Source organism: Salvelinus alpinus, chromosome 11, assembly GCF_045679555.1.
Source record: "Salvelinus alpinus chromosome 11, SLU_Salpinus.1, whole genome shotgun sequence".
NCBI classification, from domain to species: domain Eukaryota; kingdom Metazoa; phylum Chordata; class Actinopteri; order Salmoniformes; family Salmonidae; genus Salvelinus; species Salvelinus alpinus.
The window spans coordinates 47589828-47615983 of NC_092096.1; the positions used below are offsets into that span (position 1 = coordinate 47589828).

At 42.6% G+C, this 26156-nt stretch overlaps 1 protein-coding gene across 1 annotated transcript in view; it reads right to left on the bottom strand.

Moving 5' to 3' along the window:
* Nucleotides 1-15361: 15361 nt before the first annotated feature.
* tnfsf10l (TNF superfamily member 10, like) overlaps nucleotides 15362-26156 on the bottom strand; it is a 76004-nt gene continuing 65209 nt past the window's right edge. Inside the window, exons 4-6 of the mRNA XM_071333300.1 lie at nucleotides 26033-26140; nucleotides 23350-23513; nucleotides 15362-21319 (exon numbers count right to left, since the gene is read on the bottom strand). Of these exons, the coding sequence (XP_071189401.1) occupies nucleotides 21029-21319; nucleotides 23350-23513; nucleotides 26033-26140 (563 nt within the window). The 3' untranslated portion in view covers nucleotides 15362-21028. The remainder of the gene's footprint in view (nucleotides 21320-23349; nucleotides 23514-26032; nucleotides 26141-26156) is intronic.

The window sequence follows — 26156 nt, forward strand, 5'->3', positions numbered from 1 at the left end:
GTTACCATGTTCTCAGAATATCCTATGTTAACTTCTAGACACGTTTCATGAGATGTTGCAAGAACATTTGTGTGTCCAGGTTTCTGAGGGTTAGGCGACTATTTCATCAATGTCACACCAAACATACACAGAAAATGGCTGCTATGTTCTCCGAATATAAGATATTGTTCTAGACAAGTTTAATTGAAACGTTGCAAGAACATTCCTGTGTCTAAAGAAGTTTTTAAACATATGACATTCTGTCATGGTCCCCTGGAGGTTTTTGTCTAGTTCCCGGCTTGCTCCGGGGGCCTCCCTAAAGACGTTTTTAAGACGTCGCCTGATGTTCCCAAAGAAGCGCTCTCCCCCCAAAAAACGTTCATTACACATTACCCCTTGCTTCTGTTGCTGAGCCTATCAAGGTTCTGATTGGTGAACCAGTGATCCATTCACAACTCTTTGTTTGTTGGCAAGGTTAGGGACCCCAGGAAAAGACACTTGAGGTTAGAAACCTGGAGTTGTATGTGTGTGTGTGTGCCAGATACATTAATACATTATAAATCGATCTTATTTTTCACGTGGTATTGATATGATTGATATGATGAGATGTTTACTATAGGAGCGAGAGGTCAGTGGTTAGAGCCTTGGTCAGAATATTCTCCAACGGTTTGGCCTGTAGGCATGACTCTGACCGGTTGACCACAGTGGGCCGGCCGAGATCACTGGATTGGCGTCAGCAGGCATTTGCGTCTTTATCTTTCTGTTCTCAATTTTGTTCACATAATTTCAGGAAAAGTGCAACCAAATAAAACATCCAATGTATGCTTCCCCACCGAATGATGACAATCTGTGGCATTTAGGAAGACTAAATTGGTATTCCTTCCTCCCTTATTGAAGTAACCACTGAATTGATATGACCACTGATCTGATATCAATAAAATGTATTCATAAAGCCCTTCTTACATCAGCTGATGTTACAAAGTGCTGTACAGAAACCCAGCCTAAAACCCCAAACATCAAGCAATGCAGGTGTAGAAGCACGGTGGCTAGGAAAAACTCCCTAGAAAGGCCAGAACCTAGAATGAAACCTAGAGAGGAACCAGGCTATGAGGGGTGGCCAGTCCTCTTCTGGCTGGGCCGGGTGGAGATTATAACAGAACATGGCCAAGATGTTCAAATGTTCATGGATGACCAGCAGGATCAAATAATAATAATCACAGTGGTTGTTGAGGGTGCAACAGGTCAGCACCTCCGGAGTAAATGTCAGTTGGCTTTTCATAGCCAATCATTCAGATTATCTCTAGCGCTCCTGCTGTCTCTAGACAGCAGGTCTGAAACAGGTAGCACGTCCGGTGAACAGGTCAGGGTTCCATAGCCGCAAGCAGAACAGTTGAAACTGGAGCAGTAGCATGGCCAGGTGGACTGGGGACAGCAAGGAGTCATCAGGCCAGGTTGTCCTGAGGCATTGTCCTAGGGCTCAGGTCCTCCGAAAGTGAGAGCGAATTAGAGAGAGCATACTTACATTCACACAGGAGACCAGATAAGACAGGAGAAATACTCCAGATATAACAGACTGACCCTAGCCCCCCCGACACATAAACTACTAAAGCATAAATACTGGAGGCTGAGACAGGAGGGGTTGGGAGACACTGTGGCTCCATCCGACGATACCCCGGACAGGGCCAAACAGGCAGGATATAACCCCACCCACTTTGCCAAAGCACAGCCCCCACACCACTAGAGGGATATCTTCAACCACCAACCTACCATCCTGAGACAAGGCTGAGTATAGCCCACAAAGATCTCCGCCACGGCACAACCCAAGGGGGGGGGGGGCGCCAAACCGGACAGGAAGATCACGTCAGTGACTCAACCCACTCAAGTGATGCACTCCTCCCAGGGACGGCATGGAAGAGCACCAGTAAGCCAGTGACTCAGCCCCTGTAATAGGGTTAGAGGCAGAGAATCCCAGTGGAGAGAGGGGAACCGGCCAGGTTGAGACAGCAAGGCTGGTTCGTTGCTCCAGTGCCTTTCCGTTCACCTTCACACTGGGCCAGACTACACTCAATCATAGGACCTACTGAAGAGATGAGTCTTCAATAAAGAATTAAAGGTTGAGACTGAGTCTGCGCCTCTCACATGGATAGGCAGAACATTCCATAAAAAATTTAGCTATCTAGGAGAAAGCCCTGCCTCCAACTATTTGCTTAGAAATTCTAGGGACGGTAAGGAGGCCTGCGTCTTGTGACCATATGTGTAGGTATGTACGGCAGGAGCAAATCGGAAAGATAGGTAGGAGCAAGCCCATGTAATGCTTTGTAGGTTAGCAGTAAAACCTTGAAATCAGCCCTCGCTAACCTCTCTGAACCACCCATCCGGGATCATTGTCATCAGAAACGCTGACTAGCATAGCCTAGCATAGCGCCACAGGTAAATAATATAATATAATATCATGAAATCACAAGTCCAATACAGCAAATGAAAGATAAACAACTTGTGAATCCAGCCAACATGTCCGATTTTTAAAATGTTTTACAGCGAAAACACAACATATATTTATGTTAGCTCACCACCATATCCAAAAAAACACAGCCATTTTTTCACAGCAAAGATAGCTTTCACAAAACCCACAAATAGAGATAAAATTAATCACTAACCTTTGAACATCTTCATCAGATGACAGTCATATGACATCATGTTATACAATACATTAGTTTTTTTCGATAATGTGCATATTTATAGCCACAAATCGTGGTTTTACATTGGCGCCATGTTCAGAAATGGCTCCAAAATAGCCAGAATAATTACAGAGAGCAACGTGAAATACTCATCATAAAACTTTGATGAAAGATACATGTTGTACATATAATTAAAGATGAACATCTTGTGAATCCAGCCAACATGTCCGATTTTTAAAATGTTTTACAGCGAAAACACAACATATATTTATGTTAGCTCACCACCATATCCAAAACACACCACCATTTTTTCACAGCAAAGATAGCTTTCACAAAACCCACAAATAGAGATAAAATTAATCACTAACCTTTGAACAACTTCATCAGATGACAGTCATATGACATCATGTTATACAATACATTTATGTTTTGTTCGATAATGTGCATATTTATAGCCACAAATCGTGGTTTTACATTGGCGCCATGTTCAGAAATGGCTCCAAAATAGCCAGAGTAATTACAGATAGCCACGTGAAATACTCATCATAAAACTTTGATGAAAGATACATGTTGTACATATAATTAAAGATGAACATCTTGTGAATCCAGCCAACATGTCCGATTTTTTAAATGTTTTACAGCGAAAACACAACATATATTTATGTTAGCTCACCACCATATCCAAAACACACCACCATTTTTTCACAGCAAAGATAGCTTTCACAAAACCCACAAATAGAGATAAAATTAATCACTAACCTTTGAACAACTTCATCAGATGACAGTCATATGACATCATGTTATACAATACATTTATGTTTTGTTCGATAATGTGCATATTTATAGCCACAAATCGTGGATTTACATTGGCGCCATGTTCAGAAATGGCTCCAAAATAGCGAGAGTAATTACAGATAGCCACGTGAAATACAGAAATACTCATCATAAAACTTTGATGAAAGATACAGTACATGTTTTACATATAATTAAAGATACACTGGTGTGTAACCGCTGTGTTAGATTTAAAAAATAACTTTAGTAAAAAGCATCACATGCAATAATCTGAGACGGCGCTCAGCCATTCTCCGCCATGTTGGAGTCAACAAAAATACGAAATTACATCATAAATATTCCCTTACCTTTGAGGAACTTATCAGAATGCAGTGCCAGGAATCCTAGTTCCACAATAAATCGTTGTTTTGTTTTATAATGTCCATTACTTCTGTCGAATTAGCAACTTTGGCTAGCATGTGTAGTTCACGTGTCCATACAAATTTACGCTAATGAATGAAAACTTCAAAAAGTGATATTACAAATCGAATAAACTGGTCAAACTCAGTTGAGAATCAATCTTCAGGATGTTTTTCTCATATATATCCAATAACGTCCCAAACGGAGCATTTCTTCATGTCTATATAACCCATGGCAGAGAAGGACATCACATGCCCAGTGTGCGTGACCAAGAACTGGCAATCTGCCTGACCAGTCACTCCAATGGCTCTCATCCGGTCCCACATCAAGCTAGACGCTTCATTCCACGTTCTACTGCCTGTTGACATCTAGTGGAAGGCGTATGAAGTGCATACAGATCCATAAATATAGGAGAATTGAATAGGCGATGACTTTCACAGCGACCCATTTCAGAATTTTCACTTCCTGTTTGGAAGTTTGCCTGCCATATGAGTTCTGTTTTACTCACAGATATAATTCAAACAGTTTTAGAAACTTCAGAGTGTTTTCTATCCAATAGTAATAATAATATGCATATTATATGATCTAGGACAGAGTACGAGGCCGTTCAATTTGGGCACCAATTCATCCAAAAGTGAAAATGTCGCCCCCTATCCTAGAGAAGGTAACAGGAAGCCAGTGTAGAGAGGCTAGCACTGGAGTAATATGATCAAATTTTTGGGTTCTAGGAGCCGTGTTTAGCACCAACTGCAGTTTATTTTGTGCTTTTTCTGGGTAGCCGGAAAGTAGAGCATTGTAGTAGTCTAACCTAGAAGTGACAAAAGCATGGATACATTTTTCTGCATCATTTTTGGACAGGAAGTTCCTTATTTTTGCAATTTTACGTAGATGGAAAAAAGCTGTCCTTGAAACAGTCTTGATATGTTCGTCAAAAGAGAGATCAGGGTCAAGAGTAACGCCGAGGTCCTTCACAGTTTTATTTGGGACGACTGTACAACCATCAAGATTAATTGTCAGATTCAACAGAAGATCTCTTTGTTTCTTGGGACCTAGAACAAGCATCTCTGTTTTGTCCGAGTTTAAAAGTAGAATATTTGCCGCCATCCACTTCCTTATGTCTGAAACACAGGCTTCCAGGGAGGGCAATTTTGGGGCTTCACTATGTTTAATCGAAATGTGTGTCATCCGCATAGCAGTGAAAGTTAACATTATGTTTCCGAATGACATCGCCAAGAGGTAAAATATATAGTGAAAACAATAGTGGTCCTAAAACGGAGCCTTGAGGAACACCGAAATGTACAGTTGACTTGTCAGAGGACAAACCATCCACAGAGACAAACTGATATCTTTCCGACAGATAAGATCTAAACCAGGCCAGAACTTGTCCGTTTAGACCAATTTGGGTTTCCAATCTCCAAAAGAATGTGGTGATCGATGGTATCAAAAGCAGCACAAAGGTCTAGGAGCACGAGGACAGATGCAGAGCCTCGGTCTGACGCCAATTGTGTAAGGTAAGTGTTAGGGAAGGATGGAAAGATGCAGTTTTTTTACTTCTTGAACAGACCATGGGGCACCACAGAGCAACAGCTGAATGGTATCACTAGGTGGAGATGACTCAATGTTGAAACACAACACATCTGCTGTCTGGGTTGGCATGGCCACTGTCTATTCCTTATCTCTGGTCTCTCATAAAACATTTTTGCATAATGATTCTTAGTGAGATCACCATGGTTACATAAAGATAGATAAATACAGAAATGTAATATCATGAAAGTACATTGTCAGCAGATGAGGTGAGTTTGTCAAATAATCTTTGAAAATACTTTGAGAACCAGAGGGGTCCAATACTACAAAGCAGGATCAACGCATGAGACAGCTAAATTACTTAAATATTTTGAAATAATAGTTTTTTTTTAAGATAAGTTTGAAATGAGCATGGTCTAATTGACTCAACAACTAAAAACACATCAAAAAGGAGGACCAAGGCACTCTTCATATAATTAATTCAAATTAAAAACTAAAAACACATATCTAACATTGGATTTCTTAAATTAAATCAGAAAATCTATAGTTATTTCTGTCTGTTTATCAATATAAGCTGGCTTAGGCCTCGATACAATCAGATCAAATTATATAAAAATCTATAAAATGTGTCACATGCTTCGCAAACAACATGTGTAGACTAACAGTGAAATGCTTACTTATGGGCCCTTCCCAACAAAGCAAAGAGAAAAATAGAAAAATAATAGAAACAATTTGGAATAAATACATAATGAGTAAAGATAATTTGGCTATATACACGGGGTACCAGTACAGAGTCGATATGCAGCGGAACGAGGTAATTGAGGTAGATATGTACGTATTGGTCGGGGTAAATTAACTAGACAACAGGATAGATAATAAACAGTAGCAGCAGCTTTTGTGTTGAGTCAAAAGAGTTACTGAAAAAAGGATGCAATTAGCAGCCTGACTGCTAGGAAGGTCCACCAAATCAAATCAAATCAAATTTTATTAGTCACATACACATGGTTAGCAGATGTTAATGCGAGTGTAGCGAAATGCTTGTGCTTCTAGTTCCGACAATGCAGTAATAACCAACAAGTAATCTAACCTAACAATTCCACAACTACTACCTTATACACACACACAAGTGTAAAGGGATAAAGAATATGTACATAAAGATATATGAATGAGTGGTGGTACAGAACGGCATGGCAAGATGCAGTAGATGGTATAGAGTACGGTATATACATATGAGATGAGTACTGTAGGGTATGTAAACATAAAGTGGCATAGTTTAAAGTGGCTAGTGGTACATGTATTACATAAAGATGGCAAGATGCAGTAGATGATATAGAGTACAGTATATACATATGAGATGGGTAATGTAGGGTATGTAAACATTATATTAAGTGGCATTGTTTAAAGTGGCTAGTGGTACATTTTTACATAATTTCCATCAATTCCCATTTTTAAAGTGGCTGGAGTTGAGTCAGTATGTTGGCAGCGGCCGCTAAATGTTAGTGGTGGCTGTTTAACAGTCTGATGGCCTTGAGATAGAAGCTGTTTTTCAGTCTCTCGGTCCCTGCTTTGATGCACCTGTACTGACCTCGCCTTCTGGATGATAGCGGGGTGAACAGGCAGTGGCTTGGGTGGTTGTTGTCCTTGATGATCTTTATGGCCTTCCTGTGACATCGGGTGGTGTAGGTGTCCTGGAGGGCAGGTAGTTTGCCCCCGGTGGTGCGTTCTGCAGACCTCACTACCCTCTGGAGAGCCTTACGGTTGTGGGCGGAGCAGTTGCCGTACCAGGCGGTGATACAGCCCGACAGGATGCTCTCGATTGTGCATCTGTAGAAGTTTGTGAGTGCTTTTGGTGACAAGCCGAATTTCTTCAGCCTCCTGAGGTTGAAGAGGCGCTGCTGCGCCTTCTTCACAACGCTGTCTGTGTGGGTGGACCAATTCAGTTTGTCCGTGATGTGTACACCGAGGAACTTAAAACTTTCCACCTTCTCCACTACTGACCCGTCGATGTGGATAGGGGGGTGCTCCCTCTGCTGTTTCCTGAAGTCCACAATCATCTCCTTTGTTTTGTTGAGTGTGAGGTTATTTCCCTGACACCACACTCCGAGGGCCCTCACCTCCTCCCTGTAGGCCGTCTCGTTGTTGTTGGTAATCAAGCCTACCACTGTAGTGTCATCCGCAAACTTGATGATTGAGTTGGAGGCGTGCATGGCCACGCAGTCGTGGGTGAACAGGGAGTACAGGAGAGGGCTCAGAACGCACCCTTGTGGGGCCCCAGTGTTGAGGATCAGCGGGGTGGAGATGTTGTTACCTACCCTCACCACCTGGGGGCGGCCCGTCAGGAAGTCCAGGACCCAGTTGCACAGGGCGGGGTCGAGACCCAGGGTCTCGAGCTTGATGACGAGTTTGGAGGGTACTATGGTGTTAAATGCTGAGCTGTAATCGATGAACAGCATTCTCACATGGGTATTCCTCTTGTCCAGATGGGTTAGGGCAGTGTGCAGTGTGGTTGCGATTGCGTCGTCTGTGGACCTATTGGGTCGGTAAGCAAATTGGAGTGGGTCTAGGGTGTCCGGTAGGGTGGAGGTGATATGGTCCTTGACTAGTCTCTCAAAGCACTTCATGATGACGGAAGTGAGTGCTACGGGGCGGTAGTCGTTTAGCTCAGTTACCTTAGCTTTCTTGGGAACAGGAACAATGGTGGCCCTCTTGAAGCATGTGGGAACAGCAGACTGGGATAAGGATTGATTGAATATGTCCGTAAACACACCAGCCAGCTGGTCTGCGCATGCTCTGAGGACGCGGCTGGGAATGCCGTCTGGGCCTGCAGCCTTGCGAGGGTTAACACGTTTAAATGTTTTACTCACCTCGGCTGCAGTGAAGGAGAGCCCGCAGGTTTTGGTAGGGGGCCGTGTCAGTGGCACTGTATTGTCCTCAAAGCGGGCAAAAAAGTTGTTTAGCCTGTCTGGGAGCAAGACATCCTGGTCCGCGACGGGGCTGGTTTTCTTTTTGTAATCCGTGATTGACTGTAGACCCTGCCACATACCTCTTGTGTCTGAGCTGTTGAATTGCGACTCGATTTTGTCTCTGTACTGGGACTTAGCCTGTTTGATTGCCTTGCGGAGAGAATAGCTACACTGTTTGTATTCGGTCATGCTTCCGGTCACCTTGCCCTGGTTAAAAGCAGTGGTTCGCGCTTTCAGTTTCACGCGAATGCTGCCGTCAATCCACGGTTTCTGGTTTAGGAATGTTTTAATCGTTGCTGTGGGTACGACATCGTCAATGCACTTCCTAATGAACTCGCTCACCGAATCAGCATATTCGTCAATATTGTTGTTGGACGCAATGCGGAACATATTCCAATCCGCGTGATCGAAGCAGTCTTGAAGCGTGGATTCAGATTGGTCGGACCAGCGTTGAACAGACCTGAGCGCGGGAGCTTGTTGTTTTAGTTTCTGTTTGTAGGCTGGAATCAACAAAATGGAGTCGTGGTCAGCTTTTCCGAAAGGGGGGCGGGGGAGGGCCTTATATGCGTCGCGGAAATTAGTATAACAATGATCTAGGGTTTTTCCAGCCCTGGTAGCACAATCGATATGCTGATAGAATTTAGGGAGTTTTGTTTTTAGATTAGCCTTGTTAAAATCCCCAGCTACGATGAATGCAGCCTCAGGGTGTGTGGTTTCCAGTTTACAAAGAGTCAGATAAAGTTCGTTCAGGGCCATCGATGTGTCTGCTTGGGGGGGAATATATACGGCTGTGATTATGATTGAAGAGAATTCCCTTGGTAGATAATGCGGTCGACATTTGATTGTGAGGAGTTCTAGATCAGGTGAACAGAATGACTTGAGTTCCTGTGTGTTGTTATGATGATCACACCACGTCTCGTTAATCATAAGGCATACCCCCCCGCCCCTCTTCTTACCAGAAAGATGTTTGTTTCTGTCGGCGCGATGCATGAAGAAACCAGCTGGCTGCACCGACTCCGTTAGCGTCTCTTGAGTTAGCCATGTTTCCGTGAAGCAGAGCACGTTGCAATCCCTGATGTCTCTCTGGAATGCTACCCGTGCTCGGATTTCATTAACCTTATTGTCAAGAGACTGGACATTGGCGAGTAGTATGCTAGGGAGTGGAGCGCGATGTGCCCGTCTCCGAAGCCTGACCACGAGACCGCCTCGTTTGCCCCTTTTACGGCGTCGCACAGGGTCGCCGGCTGGGATCAGATCCATTGTATTGGGTGGAAGGCAAAACACTGGATCCGTTTCGGGAAAGTCATATTCCTGGTAGGAACGATGATGAGTTGACGTTAATCGGATATTCAGTAGTTCCTCCCGACTGTATGTAATGAAACCTAAGATTACCTGGGGTACCGATGTAAGAAATAACACATAAAAAAACAAAATACTGCATATTTTCCAAGGAACGCGAAGCGAGGCGGCCATCTCTTTTCGGCGCCGGAAGTAGTATGAGCTGTTGCCAGAGAATTGAATGTTCATTTCTCTACCATAAGCCGCCTCCAACGTTGTTTTAAAGATTTTGTCAGTACGTCCAACCAGCCTCACAACCGCAGACCATGTGTAACCATGCCAGTCCAGGATCTTCCTCACCTGAGACCAGCCACCCGGACAGCTGATGAAACTATGGGTTTTCACAATTGAAAAATGTCTGCACAAACTGTCAGAAACCGTCTAAGGGAAACTCAACTGCTTGTTCGTCGTCCTCGCCAGGGTCTTGATCTGACTGCAGCTCGGTGTCCTAACTGACTTCAGTGGGAAAATGCTTCCCTTCGATGGCTACTGGCATTCCGGTTTCAACTGGACCGGGCAGTAGTAGATGGTGGTAGACGGTGTGTATGGCATCGTGTGAGAGAGCGGTTTGCTGATGTCAACGTTGTGAACAGAGTTCCCCATGGTGGCACTGAGTTTATGGTCTGGGCAGGCATAAGCTACAGAAAATGAACATAATTGCATTTTATCGATGGAAATTTGAATGCACAGAGATACTGTGATGTGATCCTGAGCCCCATTATCATGCCATTCATCTGCCGTCATCACCGTATGTTTCAGCATGATAATGCATGGCCCCATGTTGCAAGGATCTGTGCACATTTCATGGAAGCTTAAAATGTCCCAGTTCTTCCATGGCCTGTAAACTCACCAGATATGTCACCCATTGAGCATGTTTGGGATGCTCTCAATCGACGTGTACAACCGCGTGTTCCAGTTCCCGCCAATATCCAGCAACATCGCACAGCTATTAAAAATGAGTGGGACAACATTCCACAGACTACAATCAACAGCCTGATCTATGCGAAGGAGATGTGTCGCGCTGCATGAGGCAAATGGTGGTCACACCAGATACTGACTGGTTTTCTGATCCACGCCCCTACCAACAGATGCATTTCTGTATTTCCAGTCATGTGAAGTCGATAGATTAGTGCCAAATTAATTTATTTCATTTTGTATTTTTATTTATTATGGATCTGTAAGGGGTGCGTGTTGGTGGCAGGGAAGTCAGGCACAGGAGAACGAACTTGGTATAAACGGAGTCGTTTAATAAGTGCTGACAAAACTCCAAAAACCAAAATATACAAAATAACAAAAGTGGGTACAAAACCCGTCGCACACCACATACAAACACATAACTAGCACATCACATACAATCAAACAATCTCCGACAAGGACATGAGGGGAAACAGAGGGTTAAATACACAACATGTAATTGATGGGATTGGAACCAGGTGTGAAGGAAGACAAGACAAAACCAATGAAAAATGAAAATGGATCAGTGATGGCTAGAAGGTCGGTGACGTCGACCGCCGAACACCGCCCGAACAAGGAGAGGGACCGACTTCGGCGGAAGTCGTGACAGGATCCCCATTAGCTGCTGCCAAAGCAGCTCCACCACTACCACATATCTACAGTACTAAGTGTGTGTGTGTGTGTGTGTGTGTGTGTGTGTGTGTGTGTGTGTGTGTGTGTGTGTGTGTGTGTGTGTGTGTGTGTGTGTGTGTGTTGCTTCACAGTCCCCGCTGTTCCATAAGGTGTTTTTTATCTGTTTTTTAAATCAAATTTTAGTTACTTGATGTGGAATAGAGTTCCATGTAGTCATGGCTCTATGTAGTACTGTGTGCCTCCCATAGTCTGTTCTGGACTTGGAGATTGTGAAGAGACCTCTTGTGGCATGTCTTGTGGGGTATGCATGGGTGTCCGAGCTGTATGCCAGTAGATTAGACAGTCAGCTCGGTGCATTCAACATGTCAATACCTCTCATAAATAAAAGTAGTGATGAAGTCAATCTCTCCTCCACTTTGAGCCAGGAGAGATTGACATGCATATTATTAATATTAGCTCTCTATGTACATCCAAGGGCCAGCCGTGCTGCCCTGTTCTGAGCCAATTGCAATTTTCCTAAGTCCTTTTTTGTGGCACCTGACCACACGACTGAACAGAAGTCAAGGTGCGACAAAACTTGGGCCTGTAGAACCTGCCTTGTTGACAGTGTTGTTAAAAAGGCACAGCATCGCTTTATTATAGACATACTTCTCCCCATCTTAGCTACTACTGCATCAATATGTTTTGACCATGACAGTTTACAAGATCTAGGGTGACTCCAAGCAGTTTAGTCAAATAATTTCCACATTATTTATTACAAGATTTAGTTGAGGTTTAGGGTTAAGTGAGTGTTTTGTTCCAAATACAATGCTTTTAGTTTTAGAAATATTTAGGGCTAACTTGTTCCTTGCCACCCACTCTGAAACTAACTGCAACTCCTTTTTGAGTGTTGCAGTCATTTCAGTCGCTGTAGTAGCTGATGTGTATAGTGTTGAGTCATCCCCATACATAGACACTCTGGCTTTACTCAAAGTCAGTGGCATGTCGTTAGTAAAAAAGCAAAGGGCCTAAACAGCTGCCCTCGGGAATTACTGATTCTAACTGGATTATATTAAAGAACACCCTCTGTGTTATGTTATAGCAGGGGGTGTAAAGCCATAACACTTACGTTTTTCCAGCAGCAGACTATGATCGATAATGTCAAAAGCTGCACTGAAGTCTAAGAAGACAGGCCCCACAATCATTTTATCATCAATTTCTCTCAGCCAATCATCAGTAATTTGTGTAAGTGCTGTGCTTGTTGAGTGTCCTTCCCTATAAGCGTGCTGAAATTCTGTTGTCAATTTGTTTACTATGAAATAGCATTGTATCTGGTTAAACACAATTTCCAGAAGTTTACTAAGGGTTGGTAACAGGCTGATTGGTCGGCTATTTGAGCCAGTAAAGGGGTCTTTACTATTCTTGGGTAGCGGAATGACTTTAGCTTCCCTCCAGGCCTGAGGGCACACGCTCTCTAGTAGGCTTAAATTGAAGATGTGGCAAATAGGAGTGGCAATATCATTTGCTATTATCCTCAGTAATTTTCCATCCAGATTGTCAGACCCCGGTGGCTTGTCATTGTTGATAGACAATAATAATTGTTTAACCTCTTCCACACTGACTTTACGGAATTCAAAAGTACAATTCTTGTCTTTCATAAGTTGGTCTGATATACTTGGATGTGTAGTGTCAGCGTTTGTTGCTGGCATGTCATCCCTAAGTTTGCTTATCTTGCCAATAAAAAAGTCAATGAAGTAGTTGCCAATATCAGTGGGCTTTGTGATTAATGAGCCATCTGATTCAATGAATGGAGCCGAGTTGGATTTTTTCCCCCAAAATTCCATTTAAGGTGCACCAAAGCTTTTTACTATCATTATTTATATAATTAATCTTTGTTTCATAGTACAGTTTATTTTTTATTTAGTTTAGTCACAGGATTTCTTAATTTGCAGTACGTTTGCCAATCAGATGGTCTGCCAGACTTAATTGCCATACCTTTTGCCTCATCCCTCTCAACCATACCATTTTTCAATTCCTCATCAATCCAAGGGGATTTAACACTTTTTACAGTCATTTTCTTAATGGGTGTGTGCTTATTAGTAACTGGAATAAGTAGTTTCATAAATGCGTCAAGTGTAGTGTCTGGTTGCTCCTCATTACACACCACAGACCAGCAAATATTCTTTACATCTTCAACATATGAATCACTACAAAACTTATTGTATACCTCTTATACACTATGTTAGGTCCAGCCTTTGGAACTTTGGTTTTCCTAGATATGGCTATTATATTGTGATCACTACATCCTATGGATTTGGATACTGCTTTAATGCAAATTTCTGTAGCATTAGTAAAGATGTGATCAATACATGTTGATGATTTAATTCCTGTGCTGTTTGTAACTACCCTGGTAGGTTGACTGACATCCTGATCCAGGTTGTAGGCACTGGTTATTTTTTATTTATTTTTTTGAGTGGGCAGCTTAATGATAGCCAGTCAATTTTTAAATCAGCCAGAAAATATACTTCTCTGTTGATATCACATGCATTTCACACATTATCCAGATACTGACTGTTAGCACTTGGTGGTCTATAGTAGCTTCCCACAAGAATGGGCTTTAGGAGAGGCAGATGAACCTGTAACCATATTACCTCAACACTATTTAACATTAGATCGTCCCTAAGCTTTACAGGAATGTGGTTCTGAATATAGACCGCAACACCGCCTCCGTTGGCATTTCTGTCTTTCGGTAGATGTTATAACCATGTATTGCTACCACTGTATCATCAAAGGTATTATCTGAGTGAGTTTCAGAGATAGTCAGAATATGAATGTCATCTGTTACAAGCAAGTTATTGACTTCATGGACCTTGTTTCTTAGGCTACATATTGTAGCGACCCGCACAGACAGCTGTGTTGTGTGTTAGGCTAGGAGGTGGTTGTGTTGTACTTACCAGTACCCAGTGTTCGCGGGGTCCGACATGCCAATCAACCTGCTATCTGCCAATCACGGGAATGCCTGGAATGTTCTGATGCCGGGCATCCTGGCGGTTGGCGGAGTGCCGTGGAGGGGGGTTGGGCAGGGGGATGGAGCATTGGAAGTTAAGACCAGGTTTAGCCTTTGTTCTCTCTCTTACGTCTGGCCTTCACAAGAGGTCACGGTTGGCTTGTGGGTTATCTTTCATTTATTTGGCGTGGGCTACAGCCAAATAGTAGCCTGTGTAAAGTTGGGTTAATAAACTGTCAATTCGTAAACTCAAGCCTCTGTCTGGACAATTGTTCCTTTATGATCTAGTCAGGTCATTACAATATGTTAATATGGGCTATTTTTAGCACTTTTCTGGGATGCTTGATTGTTTTAAATCTTTACTGGGAAGCTTATCAGAGGTAGACCTACTCATGTTATTTACATCATTGGAGCTGATAGTGCATGGTGAGCTGCATAAAGTGGTCTTCCTACTTGTGCACACCGCTAACAGTGTAACTGGTTTATAGGCTCATGATTACTGCTTAAAATAGCTGTAGGATAAACAGATGTATTAGGGGTGCAATTAGGGGTACATACATTGAATTACTTCCATTGTGTTTGCCAATGCGCCCAAGACGCCTAAGATCATGTACTTGACTTCTCCTTATATGAACTGTAACTCAGTAAAATCTTTGTAATTGTTGCATGTTCAGTTTAGATTTTTGTTCAGTGTATTTAGTAGTCTTATGGCTTGGGGGTAGAAGCTGTTCAGGGTCCTGTTGGTTCATGACTTGGTGCAGAGATCGTTAACCCATGTTTGGAGGTGTTGGAGGTGTAACTGCGGTATGAGCTGACAAATAGTTGAGTGGCTGCTCCTGTGTGTCACAAAGCACTCTCTTCCATATGACTGCTGCTGCGTTAGAAGTTCAAAAACGGCGATCGAAAGTGTTTCATTGCATCCAATGGCTACCGATAAGGTAACAGGGGCTGCTTGTGGATTTGACAGCTCTAACAGAGTTCCACCTCCGACACCACCAAAACAACCACTATGCGGCTGTGAGCAAGCGTGGACCTGATAGAATCTAGTCTTAACTAATTGATCCGGTTTTGTAGTATACCACTCTGGTAATAAGTAATGCAATCCATTACAGTACTACCATTATTCAGCACTTTATTTAACACACATTTCACATCATAGTCAAAGGAACATCAGAATACAATGTATACATGTACATACGTTCCATAAGTGGCCTATCATTATCAAACGAGTTAAAACAGAAAAACATTTGTAAAAAGGAGTGTAGGAAAGGATAGGATTGTTTCCCAAATGGCACACAATTTTCTATTTAGTGCACTTCTTTTGATCAGGGCCAATAGTGGCCTGGTCAGAAGTTGCACACGTGGGGAATAGAGTGCGATTCAGGACACAGTCTAGGAGAGAACGTGTGGTTAAAGCATGTAAAAATAAAAAATAAAAATACACCTTTTTGTTCTGAGAATGTGCCCTTTGGTTTTATAAGTTTTCTCCTCTCTCGGTTTCTCGTATACACACCACAGACAGAGAGAGAGAGATTGACACAGAGAGTGTAGTACAGCTATGTAGAATAAGATCTGTCTTTGTCATATTTCACACCCATCCCTTACACATGCAGCTGCTACACCTCTCTCAACACCCATGCGTACACGCACGCACACCTAGAGTTCACTGAACCATATTCCCATGAACCAAAAAAAAAACTGTAATTTTACAACTGAACTGTTACAATGTACGCAGTATCTTTTTCAAGGACAGGGAGAGACTTTGAAAGTAACCAACATAGTATCTGGCAGTGACTACATTTGTGATTATAGTGTATCAATTCCGGCTTTCAAAGGCATATTTACATATAAAAACACACACAGGACCCAAGGTGCAAATCTTCTATAACGGGTATTCCCTAACTGGGAACGCTTACCCCCCGACCCCATTTATTTCTTCATCACATTTTCTAACAGTCCATTTAGATTTTCCAACGGGGGCTATACATTTTGGTGAGTTTTTTTTCCCTCGCATGAGTAGCCTCGTTTCACTGCCAAAAATAAAATTAAACCACCTAGTGTTCAGCGAAAACAACACAATGTCAAATACAGGTAGCTTTGTCAAATAATTAACATCCAATTACATTAACTCTCTCGCGGGAATTCCAATAACAGTCTGTATGTAGCCAAATGTAGCTGCTGCTCATGTTGGCATCTGTACTGATGGTGCAAAAGCCATGACAGGGAGAAATAGTGGAGTAGTAACGCGCGTGCAAGCAGTTGCTCCCGACACCACTTGGGTACACTGCAGCATCCACCGCGAGGCTCTTGTTGCCAAGGGAATGCATGACAGCTTAAAAAACTTTTGGACACTACAGTGAAAATGGTTAACTTTGTTAAAGCAAGGCCCCTGAACTCTCGTGTATTTTCTGCACTATGCAACGATATGGGCAGCGACCATGTAACACTTTTACAACATACAGAAGTGCGCTGGTTATCAAGGGGCAAAGTATTGACACGTTTTTTTAAATTGTGAGATGAGCTTAAAGTTTTCCTAACTGACCATACTTTTCACTTGTCTGACCGCTTGCATGATGATGAGTTTCTCACACGACTGGCCTATCTGGGTGATGTTTTTTCTCGCCTGAATGATCTGAATCTAGGATTACAGGGACTCTCCGCAACTATATTCAATGTGCGGGACAAAATTGAGGCTATGATTAAGAAGTTGGAGCTCTTCTCTGTCTGCATTAAGAAGGACAACACACAGGACTTTCCATCATTGTATGATTTTTTGTGTGAACACAAGCTTACGGACAATGTCAAATGTGATACAGCGAAGCACCTGAGTGAATTCGGTGTGCAATTATGCAGGTACTTTCCCAAAACGGATGACAGAAACAACTGGATTCGTTATCCCTTTCATGCCCTGCCTCCAGTCCACTTACCGATATCTGAACAAAAGAGCCTCATCGAAATTGCAACAATCGGTTCTGTGAAAATTGAATTTAATCAGAAGCCAACGACCTATTTCTGGATTGGGCTGCACTCAGAGCATCCTGCCTTTTGAAATCGCGCTGTTAAGACACTGATGCCCTTTGCAACCACGTACCTATGTGAGAGTGGATTCCCTCACTGGCATGAAAACTAAATACAGGCACAGACTGTGTGAAAAATTATTTAAGACAGACTCTCTCCAATACACCCAACATTGCAGAGTTCTCATTAATCTGTTGTGAGTTATTCACAATTTTCAATGAACAAATAAGGTTTTATATGTAAAGAGCAAAATTATTGATTATTATTATATTATTATTTGTGCCCTGTTCCTAAAAAGAGCTCTTTGTCACTTCCCACAAGCCGGGTTGTGACGACAACTCACACTCATTCTTATGTTATATAAATGTATCACATAGTGTGTGTGGGGCAGGCTTACAATGATGGCAAAAAACAACATTTGAGAGTGCGCTGACCCTGGTGCTATAAGAAATATACAGATTGAGGCTCCTAATTTGCAGTGCAGGAAATTTCTAAATTGTTGTGTATTTGAGGTTTAAAAGTCTTCTGAAGTTTGTAATTTCCACTTTGAAATTTCAGACTTGATTTTCCCTTACGAAAAATTTATGCAGCTGGAGGTTGAATGTTTGAAGGGGTACGGGACTATACAAAGTTTGGGAACAACTGTTCTGTAACACAAAAAATTGCATATTCACATAACCAACATGCTACAAAGTAGAGAAATTTAATTTGCTGAATATGTATGTAATAAACATACAGCTCCAATGTGTGTGTGTTGTATCTAAGCCTATAGGTCCCATGTTCATAACTGTTGTCGGATTGTGTGTTGGGAAACCTTGTGTGTGTGTGTTGTACTACACTGTATGAAACAGAACAACAATGATATATCAACTCAAAGAGGAACAGAACATGCTGGGGAACAATGTATCTATAACATACTCTGTCTTGTTTACGGTTGCAAAATTACAGTTATTTTCCCAAATTCTCAGGTTTTCAAAAAATACGTGTTGGGGTCCTGTGTGGCACAGTTGGTAAAACATTGACACTAGCAATACCAGGCTCATGGGTTTTATTCCCGTTGAAGCCACTAATAGGAAAATGTACCAGGTTGACATGAGTCTTATCCTGGAGGCAGAACTGAGTGATTTCCCCTTAGATCAGCTGCAAAGTCAAAATTGGCTAGATTGTAAAAATGCATGAAACAAAAGCAAATTTTAGTTGTCTTAATTTAAGGTTGTATGACTTTGTGGCTGTGCCAGCTAGCGTCTGCTAAATGGCATAGTGTGTTAGGATTCCCAGGTTTCCTGCTTATTCCTCCCTTCTAATTGTAGCAATCTTCCAACATTTTGGGAAAGTTATCGGAATTAACTTAACTGGCAGGTGGCTTGGTACCATTAGTGGGGTGTAGTGTTTTTTTGGGGCTCCTTGCGATATTTTTGCAAATAGTAGGAGTGTCTATGTGTGAGCGAGGGTCCAGTGAGAGAACTTGATCAAGGTAAAAAAAATGTTGGAAGTGACAGGATTAAAACAGCAACCAAACAAATAAAGATGGCTGTCACACTTATGAGAAAAAACAACCAATTGATGGTTCACTTGGTGTCTCCACCCTCTCCCTCAACTTTACATAGTATAAGAAATATACAGATTGAGGCTCCTAATTTGCAGTGCAGGAAATTTCTAAATTGTTGTGTATTTGAGGTTTAAAAGTCTTCTGAAGTTTGTAATTTCCACTTTGAAATTTCAGACTTGATTTTCCCTTACGAAAAATTTATGCAGCTGGAGGTTGAATGTTTGAAGGGGTACGGGACTATAAAAAGTTTGGGAACAACTGTTCTGTAACACAAAAAATTGCATATTCACATAACCAACATGCTACAAAGTAGAGAAATTTAATTTGCTTTCCACTTTGAAATTTCAGACTTGATTTTCCCTTACGAAAAATGTATCAACCCCCACATAAATGTCCATGAATTATAATATAATTATAATAATTCACATTTACTGTTGCTGCAGGATTATGTTCCCGCTGTAGCAAACTGGATCAAATTAAGATCCTACATCTGTACATACACTATAAACACAGATACAACCCACCACAGATTCTCGGAAGCAGAGGTTAAATTGTATGTCACCCAGTTTTGTGTGTTATGTGTGTGCGTGTGTATGTGTAAGAGAGAGAGCGTGTGGGCGTGTGGGTTGCATGTTCTGCGGAGTCCCTATCATGTGTATGTCTATGCATTTAAATGTTTTGCGTGTTCTGCGGAGTCCCTCTTGTGCGTCTGTGTGTTTGTGTGTTTTTCTGCATGTGTCTCGTGTTCTGCGGAGTCCCTCTCGTGTGTCTGACTGTGTGTGTGGGTGTATTTCGTGTTCCTCTTTGAGAGAGAGAAAGTATTTGTGTCTGTATTGCGTGTGCCTCTTTGAGAGACAGAAAGTGTTTGTGTGTTGCATGTTTCTCTGTAAAACAAAGAATACAAAGCTGGCAGGCGCGCCCCCAAACAAACCCTGCTGTATGTTTGTTTAACTTTTCCTCCGAGACAACCACGGAGCCAATGAACACTGAAGACACACACACACAGCCTCCGCTTGTGCACTGACAATTACCAGACGACAAAGGGAGGCGTTGTGTGTGTGTGTGTCTCAGAGAGAGAAGTGAAGTGTGTCTGTAGGGCAGGGAGCAGTGCTGTGCTGTGTATGGTTTGTGTTTAGATTAATGTGCGTTTACTTTCTGCCGATTGTTGCTGACTGGCATGGGCTTAGAGTAGGTACGGCAGTGTGTGTGTGTATGTGTTTCCCGGCATCAGTATGCTGTTCCACAGGTTACACTGGACAGACAGGTGGAGACCAGCGAGATTCCAGAGAGAGAGAGAGAGAGAGATTTCAGAGAGAGAGAGAGAGCAAGAGAGAAAGAAAGAGACAGAGCAAGAGAGACACACTTTACTTAAGACACTGGTAGGGCCGCATACCCCTCTTTCGCCCTCTCTCTATATGTCCTTTCTTCGTACTGTCTGTTCAATTCCTCTGCCCTTTCCTTATCCTCCTCTTCTTCTCCTTTATTCAATCCATAACTGTGTTCAACAGTGTCCAATGTCGTTTAAACAACAACGAAACAGAGTCCTCTTCCAAAGTTTAAAAGTCCTCAACGATGTACGAGGAAAAGTCATCCACTCTTCTTCTTTCTCTAAATGGTCTTGTATACAACATATTAGTATTTTTTTCTAATTTCCCAAACCGCCGAATGTCCAGTTAGAACCCTTGGAACAGACGGTCAACTTCACAGAAATAGAATGATTAGAATATAACTCATTCTAGTTCTGTGCTCAACTCCTTTCTATACAGTCAGTATGTAATGTATGTATAAATGACACAGATAAAGCCAGCATACTGCACCAGTCTTGGCTATCACATCATCACATACATTTCTTTGTCCTTTTTTTCTGCTCCATAGTTCCACAGTTGCACATTATATGATGTGAATTATAAATGAATACATTCTTCTGTCCTTTTGATCCTCTGTGTCCATCCAATGTTTTCAGGTTCATAACTCCCTCCTTCACATGTAGAATCTACAGATCTATTTACAATTCACTTTGGAAAGAATGGGGGAGTTAGTCCTTGGGGTCTCACCCTTCCCTCCTCTAATCCCTCCTTTCACCCCCTAATTCCTCACTCTGGCAGTGTCCTCACCCTGCCTCCGTTCCTCACCCTCTCCTTTTCATCCCACCCCATACCCTCTTCTGGCAGTGGTCTCCCCTCTCTCTCTCCTCCATCTCCCCCTCCATCCATCTTTACAGATCCAAACGGAACGCCCCAAAATAACTTGATGACTCCTCTGCATGAACCATGGTGGGGGAAGAGACAGAGACAAAGAGCTCATCCCCGGCCCTCAGCTCAAACAGCCCTCCCTGGTAGACAGAGTGGAGGGCGTACTCTGCCTCTGGGGCCCAACACTTAGTGCCTACGCCCTTCAACAGCTGGATGGGCCGCAGGTAGGACGTCTTCTTGTACACACACTGGACCAGCTGGTGACTGGCTGTTGGCTGGTCCCCTTCACTGGGCGATGGGTAGCGGAAGTAGACCTAGGGATGGAGGGATGAGGGCGGGATGGAGGGAGAGAGATATACATATGACTCAATGTGATAAAATGCATTATGATGTGATTATAATGCAGTAGAAGACTTGTCTTAAGCATGTATCACCATTTAATAATGTCTTATTATCATCGCATATGATGCTCACTATATTTAAAAAAAACTTTGAGTCTCATACTTGGTCCCACAATTATACAGTGCCTTGCAAAAGTATTCATCCCCCTTGGTGTTTTTCCTACTTTGTTGCAATACAACCTGTAATTTAAATAGATTTTTATTTGGATTTCATGTAATGGACATACACAAAATACTCCAAATTGGTGAAATGAAAGTGAAATCACCCCCTTTGCTATCAAACCCATAAGTATGATCTGGTGCAACCAATTACCTTCAAAAGTCACATAATTAGTTAGATTGCACACAAGTGGACTTTATTTAAGTGTCACATGATCTCAGTATGTATACGCTTGTTCTGAAAGGCCCCAGAGTCTGCAACACTACTAAGCAAAGGGCACCACGAAGCAAGCGGCACCATGAAGACCTAGGAGCTCTCCAAACAGGTCAGTGACAAAGTTGTGGAGAAGTACAGATCAGGATTGTGTTATAAAAAAATATCTGAAACTTTGAACATCCCATGGGGCACCATTAAATCCATTATTAAAAAATGGAAAGAATATGGCACCATAACAAACCTGCCAAGAGAGGGCTGCTCACCAAAACTCATGGACCATGCAAGGAGGGCATTAATCAGAGAGGCAACAAAGAGACCAAAGATAACCCTGAAGGAGCTGCAAAGCTCCACAGCGGAGATTTGAGAATCTGTCCATAAGACCACTTTAAGCCAAACACTCCACAGAGCTGGGCTTATACAGAAGAGTGGCCAGAAAAAAGGCATTGTTTAAAGAAAAAAATAAGCAAACACATTTGGTGTTTGCCTAAAGGCATATGGAAGAAGGTACTCTGGTCAGATGAGACTAAAATTGAGCTATTTGACCATCAAGGAAAACGCTATGTCTGGCGCAAACCCAACACCTCTCATCACCCAGAGAAACGCATCCCCACAGTGAAGCATGGTGGTGGCAGCATCATGCCGGGGGGGGATGTTTTTCCATCGGCAGGGACTGGGAAACTGGTCAGAATTGAAGGAATGATGAATGGTGCTAAATACAGGGCAATTCTTGAGGGAAACCTGTTTCGGTCTTCCAGAGATTTGAGACTGGGATGGAGGTTCACCTTCCAGCAGGACATTGACCCTAAGCATACTGCTAAAGCAACACTTGAGTGGTTGTAGGGGAAACATTTAAATGTCTTGGAATGGCCTAGTTAAAGCCCAGACCTCAATCCAATTGAGAATCTGTGGTATGACTTAAAGATTGCTGTACACCAGCGGAACCCATCCAACTTGAACGAGCTGGAACAGTTTTGCCTTGAAGAATGGGCAAAAATCACAGTGGCTAGATTTGCCAAGCTTATAGAGACTTACAGCAAAATTAGGCTCTACAAAGTATTGCCTTTGGGGGGGTAAATAGTTATGCACTCTCAAGTTTTTTTTTTTTTGTCTTATTACTTGTTTGTTTCACACACAAAAAATATGTTGCATCTTCAAAGTGGTAGGCATGTTGTGTAAATCAAACGATACAAACCCCCCACAAAATCTATTTTAATTCCAGGTTGTAAAGGCAACAAAATAGGAAAAATACCAAGGGGAGTGAATATTTTCGCAAGCCACTGTACATGCACTGTGTGTATTAATACACGTGTGAATTGGAAATGTGTTTTTTGCATTTCCCAACTCTCCTTCGGACAACCTTGGAGAGTGGGGTCAACGCAAGTGTCAGCCATTATCAATGGCAACCTTGGAGCAATTAGAGTTAAGTGCCTTGCTCAAGGATACGTCGGCAGATTTGTCACCTTGTCGGTTTGGGGATTCAAACTAGCTACCTTAACCAGCCCAATGCTCTAAACGCTAGGCTACCTGCCGCCCTTATACAGTATACTTCAATGTCAAATGTGTTTACCTGAGAGTACATGTAGTAACGCCCATCCTGGGGCACACGCAGCCTCCCATCGGCTAAGGTCATGTTGTGAAGGTGGGCTCCGAAGCTCTGATTGGTCCACGAGCGGACTGGGTGGCGACATGATTGGTGGAGGTCGGGCTGGGGGGTGGGATACACGGGAGACCCTGTTGGAGAGAGAGTGCGCGAGAGAGAGAGAGCGAGGAAAGGAGAAAAATGGGCAGCAGCAGGCAGAGAAAAAAACGAAGCGAGGGTGAAAGGGAGGGAGAGGCAGAAAAGAAGTGAGTATAGGAGGAGTAACCAAACAGACAAGTAATATTCCTTCAGGAAAATATATATCAGATACGTGTGCATGTGTCCCAAATGGCACACTATTCCCTATTAAGTCCTATTGGACCTTTATAAAGGTACACCTATTTATTAATTTGCCTCCAGAACAGCCTGAATTCTTCATGGCATGGATTCTACAATGTGTAGTTCAAACGTTACTCAATTGGTGTCAAGGGACCTACACCACCGCCACCAGCCTATACCATTAACACCAGGCAGGATGGGACCATGAACTCATGCTGCTTACGCCAAATCCTGACTCAGCCATCAGCATGACACAACAGGAACCGGGATTCATCGCCTCCTAAATTGTCCAGCGTTGGTGATCGCGTACCCACTGAAACAGCTTCTTCTTGTTTTTAGCTGATAAAAGTGGAACCCGGTGTGGTCGTCTGCTGCAATAGTCCATCCGTGACAAGGACCGACGGAGTTGTGCGTTCCGAGATGCCGTTCTGCACACCACTGTTGTACTGCACCGTTACTTGCCTGTTTGTGGCCCGCCTGTTAGCTTGCATGATTCATGCCATTCTCCTTCGAGCTCTCTCATCAATGAGCTGTTTTCACCAACACGACTGCCACTGACTGGATTTTTTTTTCTTTTTCCAGACCCCTTGACTTTTTCCAAATGTTGTTATGGTACAGCCTTATTCTAAAATGGATTCAATTGTCCCCCCCCCCCTCCCCCCCTATCAATCTGCACACAATAGCCAATAATGAAATAGGGAAAACAGTTTTTTTGAAAAATTAAAAACAGAAGTGCCTTATTAACACAAGTATTCAGAACCTTTGCTATGAGACTCGAAATGGAGCTCAGGTGCATCCTGTTTCCATTGATCATCCTTGAGATGTTTCTACAACTTGATTGGAGCCCACCTGTGGTAATTTAATTGATTGGACATGATTTGGAAAGGCACACACCTGTCTATATAAGGTCCCACAGTTGAGCGAAAACCAAGCCATGAGTTCGAAGGAATTGTCCGAAGAGCTTCAAGACAGGATTGTGTTTTTGATTTGCCATTATGTGGTATTGTTTGTAGATTGATGAGAGAAAAAAAAGATTGAATACATTTTAGAATAAGCCTGTAACGTAACAAAATGTGGAAAAAGTCAAGGGCTCTGAATACTTTCCGATTGCACTGAATAGGGTGCTGTCTTTAATTTGAACAAACTGATTCCTAATGTTCCTATTAGTTAAAAAACACAAACGCGCTTGCATGGATGCACACACAAACACACACACTCATAGCGCTAGGCGATGAGGTAAAACACATAGCCCTTTGAAGTGTGTGTAAGTGTGCATGCACGCCTGCGTGTGTGCGTGCATGCATGTGTACATTCCTGTAATGTCACCCAGGGCTTTTTGGCTGGTTTGGAATGTACTTCCTTATTGCCTTACAAGAAGAGCCAGGAGTTTTGCCAAGACAGGAGACCTTCCAGATCAGGATAAACTTCTGGCACTCATAAGGAATTAAAGCAAATTATTTCCTTATGAGAAAAGTTGATTCCCTCTTCCTCCTCCCTACTGACTGTTTTTTATTTATTTTATTTAACCTTTATTTAAGTAGGCAAGTCAGTTAAGAACAAATTCTTATTTACAATGATGGCCTAGGAACAGTGGGTTAACTGCCTTGTTCAGGGGCAGAACGACAGATTTTTACCTTGTCAGCTCAGGGATTCGATCTAGAATACTTTCGGTTACTGGCCCAACGCTCTAACCACTAGGCTACCTGCCGCCCCTGTTGACTAACAAAGAGACAGGCCTTGGCCTGGATGGCTAGCAAAGAGAGAGAGAGCGAGAGAGCAGGAGCGAGAGAAAAAGGGGAACCATGCCCTTAGTGCCCTTCTGAGCAGTGGATGCTGCTAAGGGGAGGACGGCTCATAATAATGGCTGGAATGGAGTAAATGGAATGGTACTGTATCAACCAGATGAAAACCATGTGTTCGATACCATTCCATTTACTCCATTCCAGATATTATTATGAGCTGTCCTCCCCTTAGCAGCCTCTACTGCTTTACAGCTGATGGTATTTACACCAGAAACGCAGGCCAAACCTGACTACAACCTGCTGTAGCATTTCAAATAATTTCCCATAAATAGCCGACTATTTGAAAGTATTTTCAAATGCCTGGGTAAACACTTCAGAGTGTATTTGAGTATTTTCAAATACTTTCCAATTGTATTTCCAAATACATTCAAATATTAAACTAGCTGTCTTTTCAAACAACAAATATCTAAATTACAAATGTAAAAGTAACTGAAAAGTAAATAGAAAAGTAATTGAAATACCTTAAATAGTATTTGAACCCAGGTCTGGTACAAACACTAGCACAGACAGAGAGACATACACACACTCACCTTGAGTGCTGCTGTCTCTGAGGGTCAGGTGGGCTGATGGCCGCTGGGGCACAGAGGTAGCGAACTTTGACCCCGAAGTGTTGAAGGTGTGAGGTAACGTTCTCGCTTCTGACAGAGAGACGCA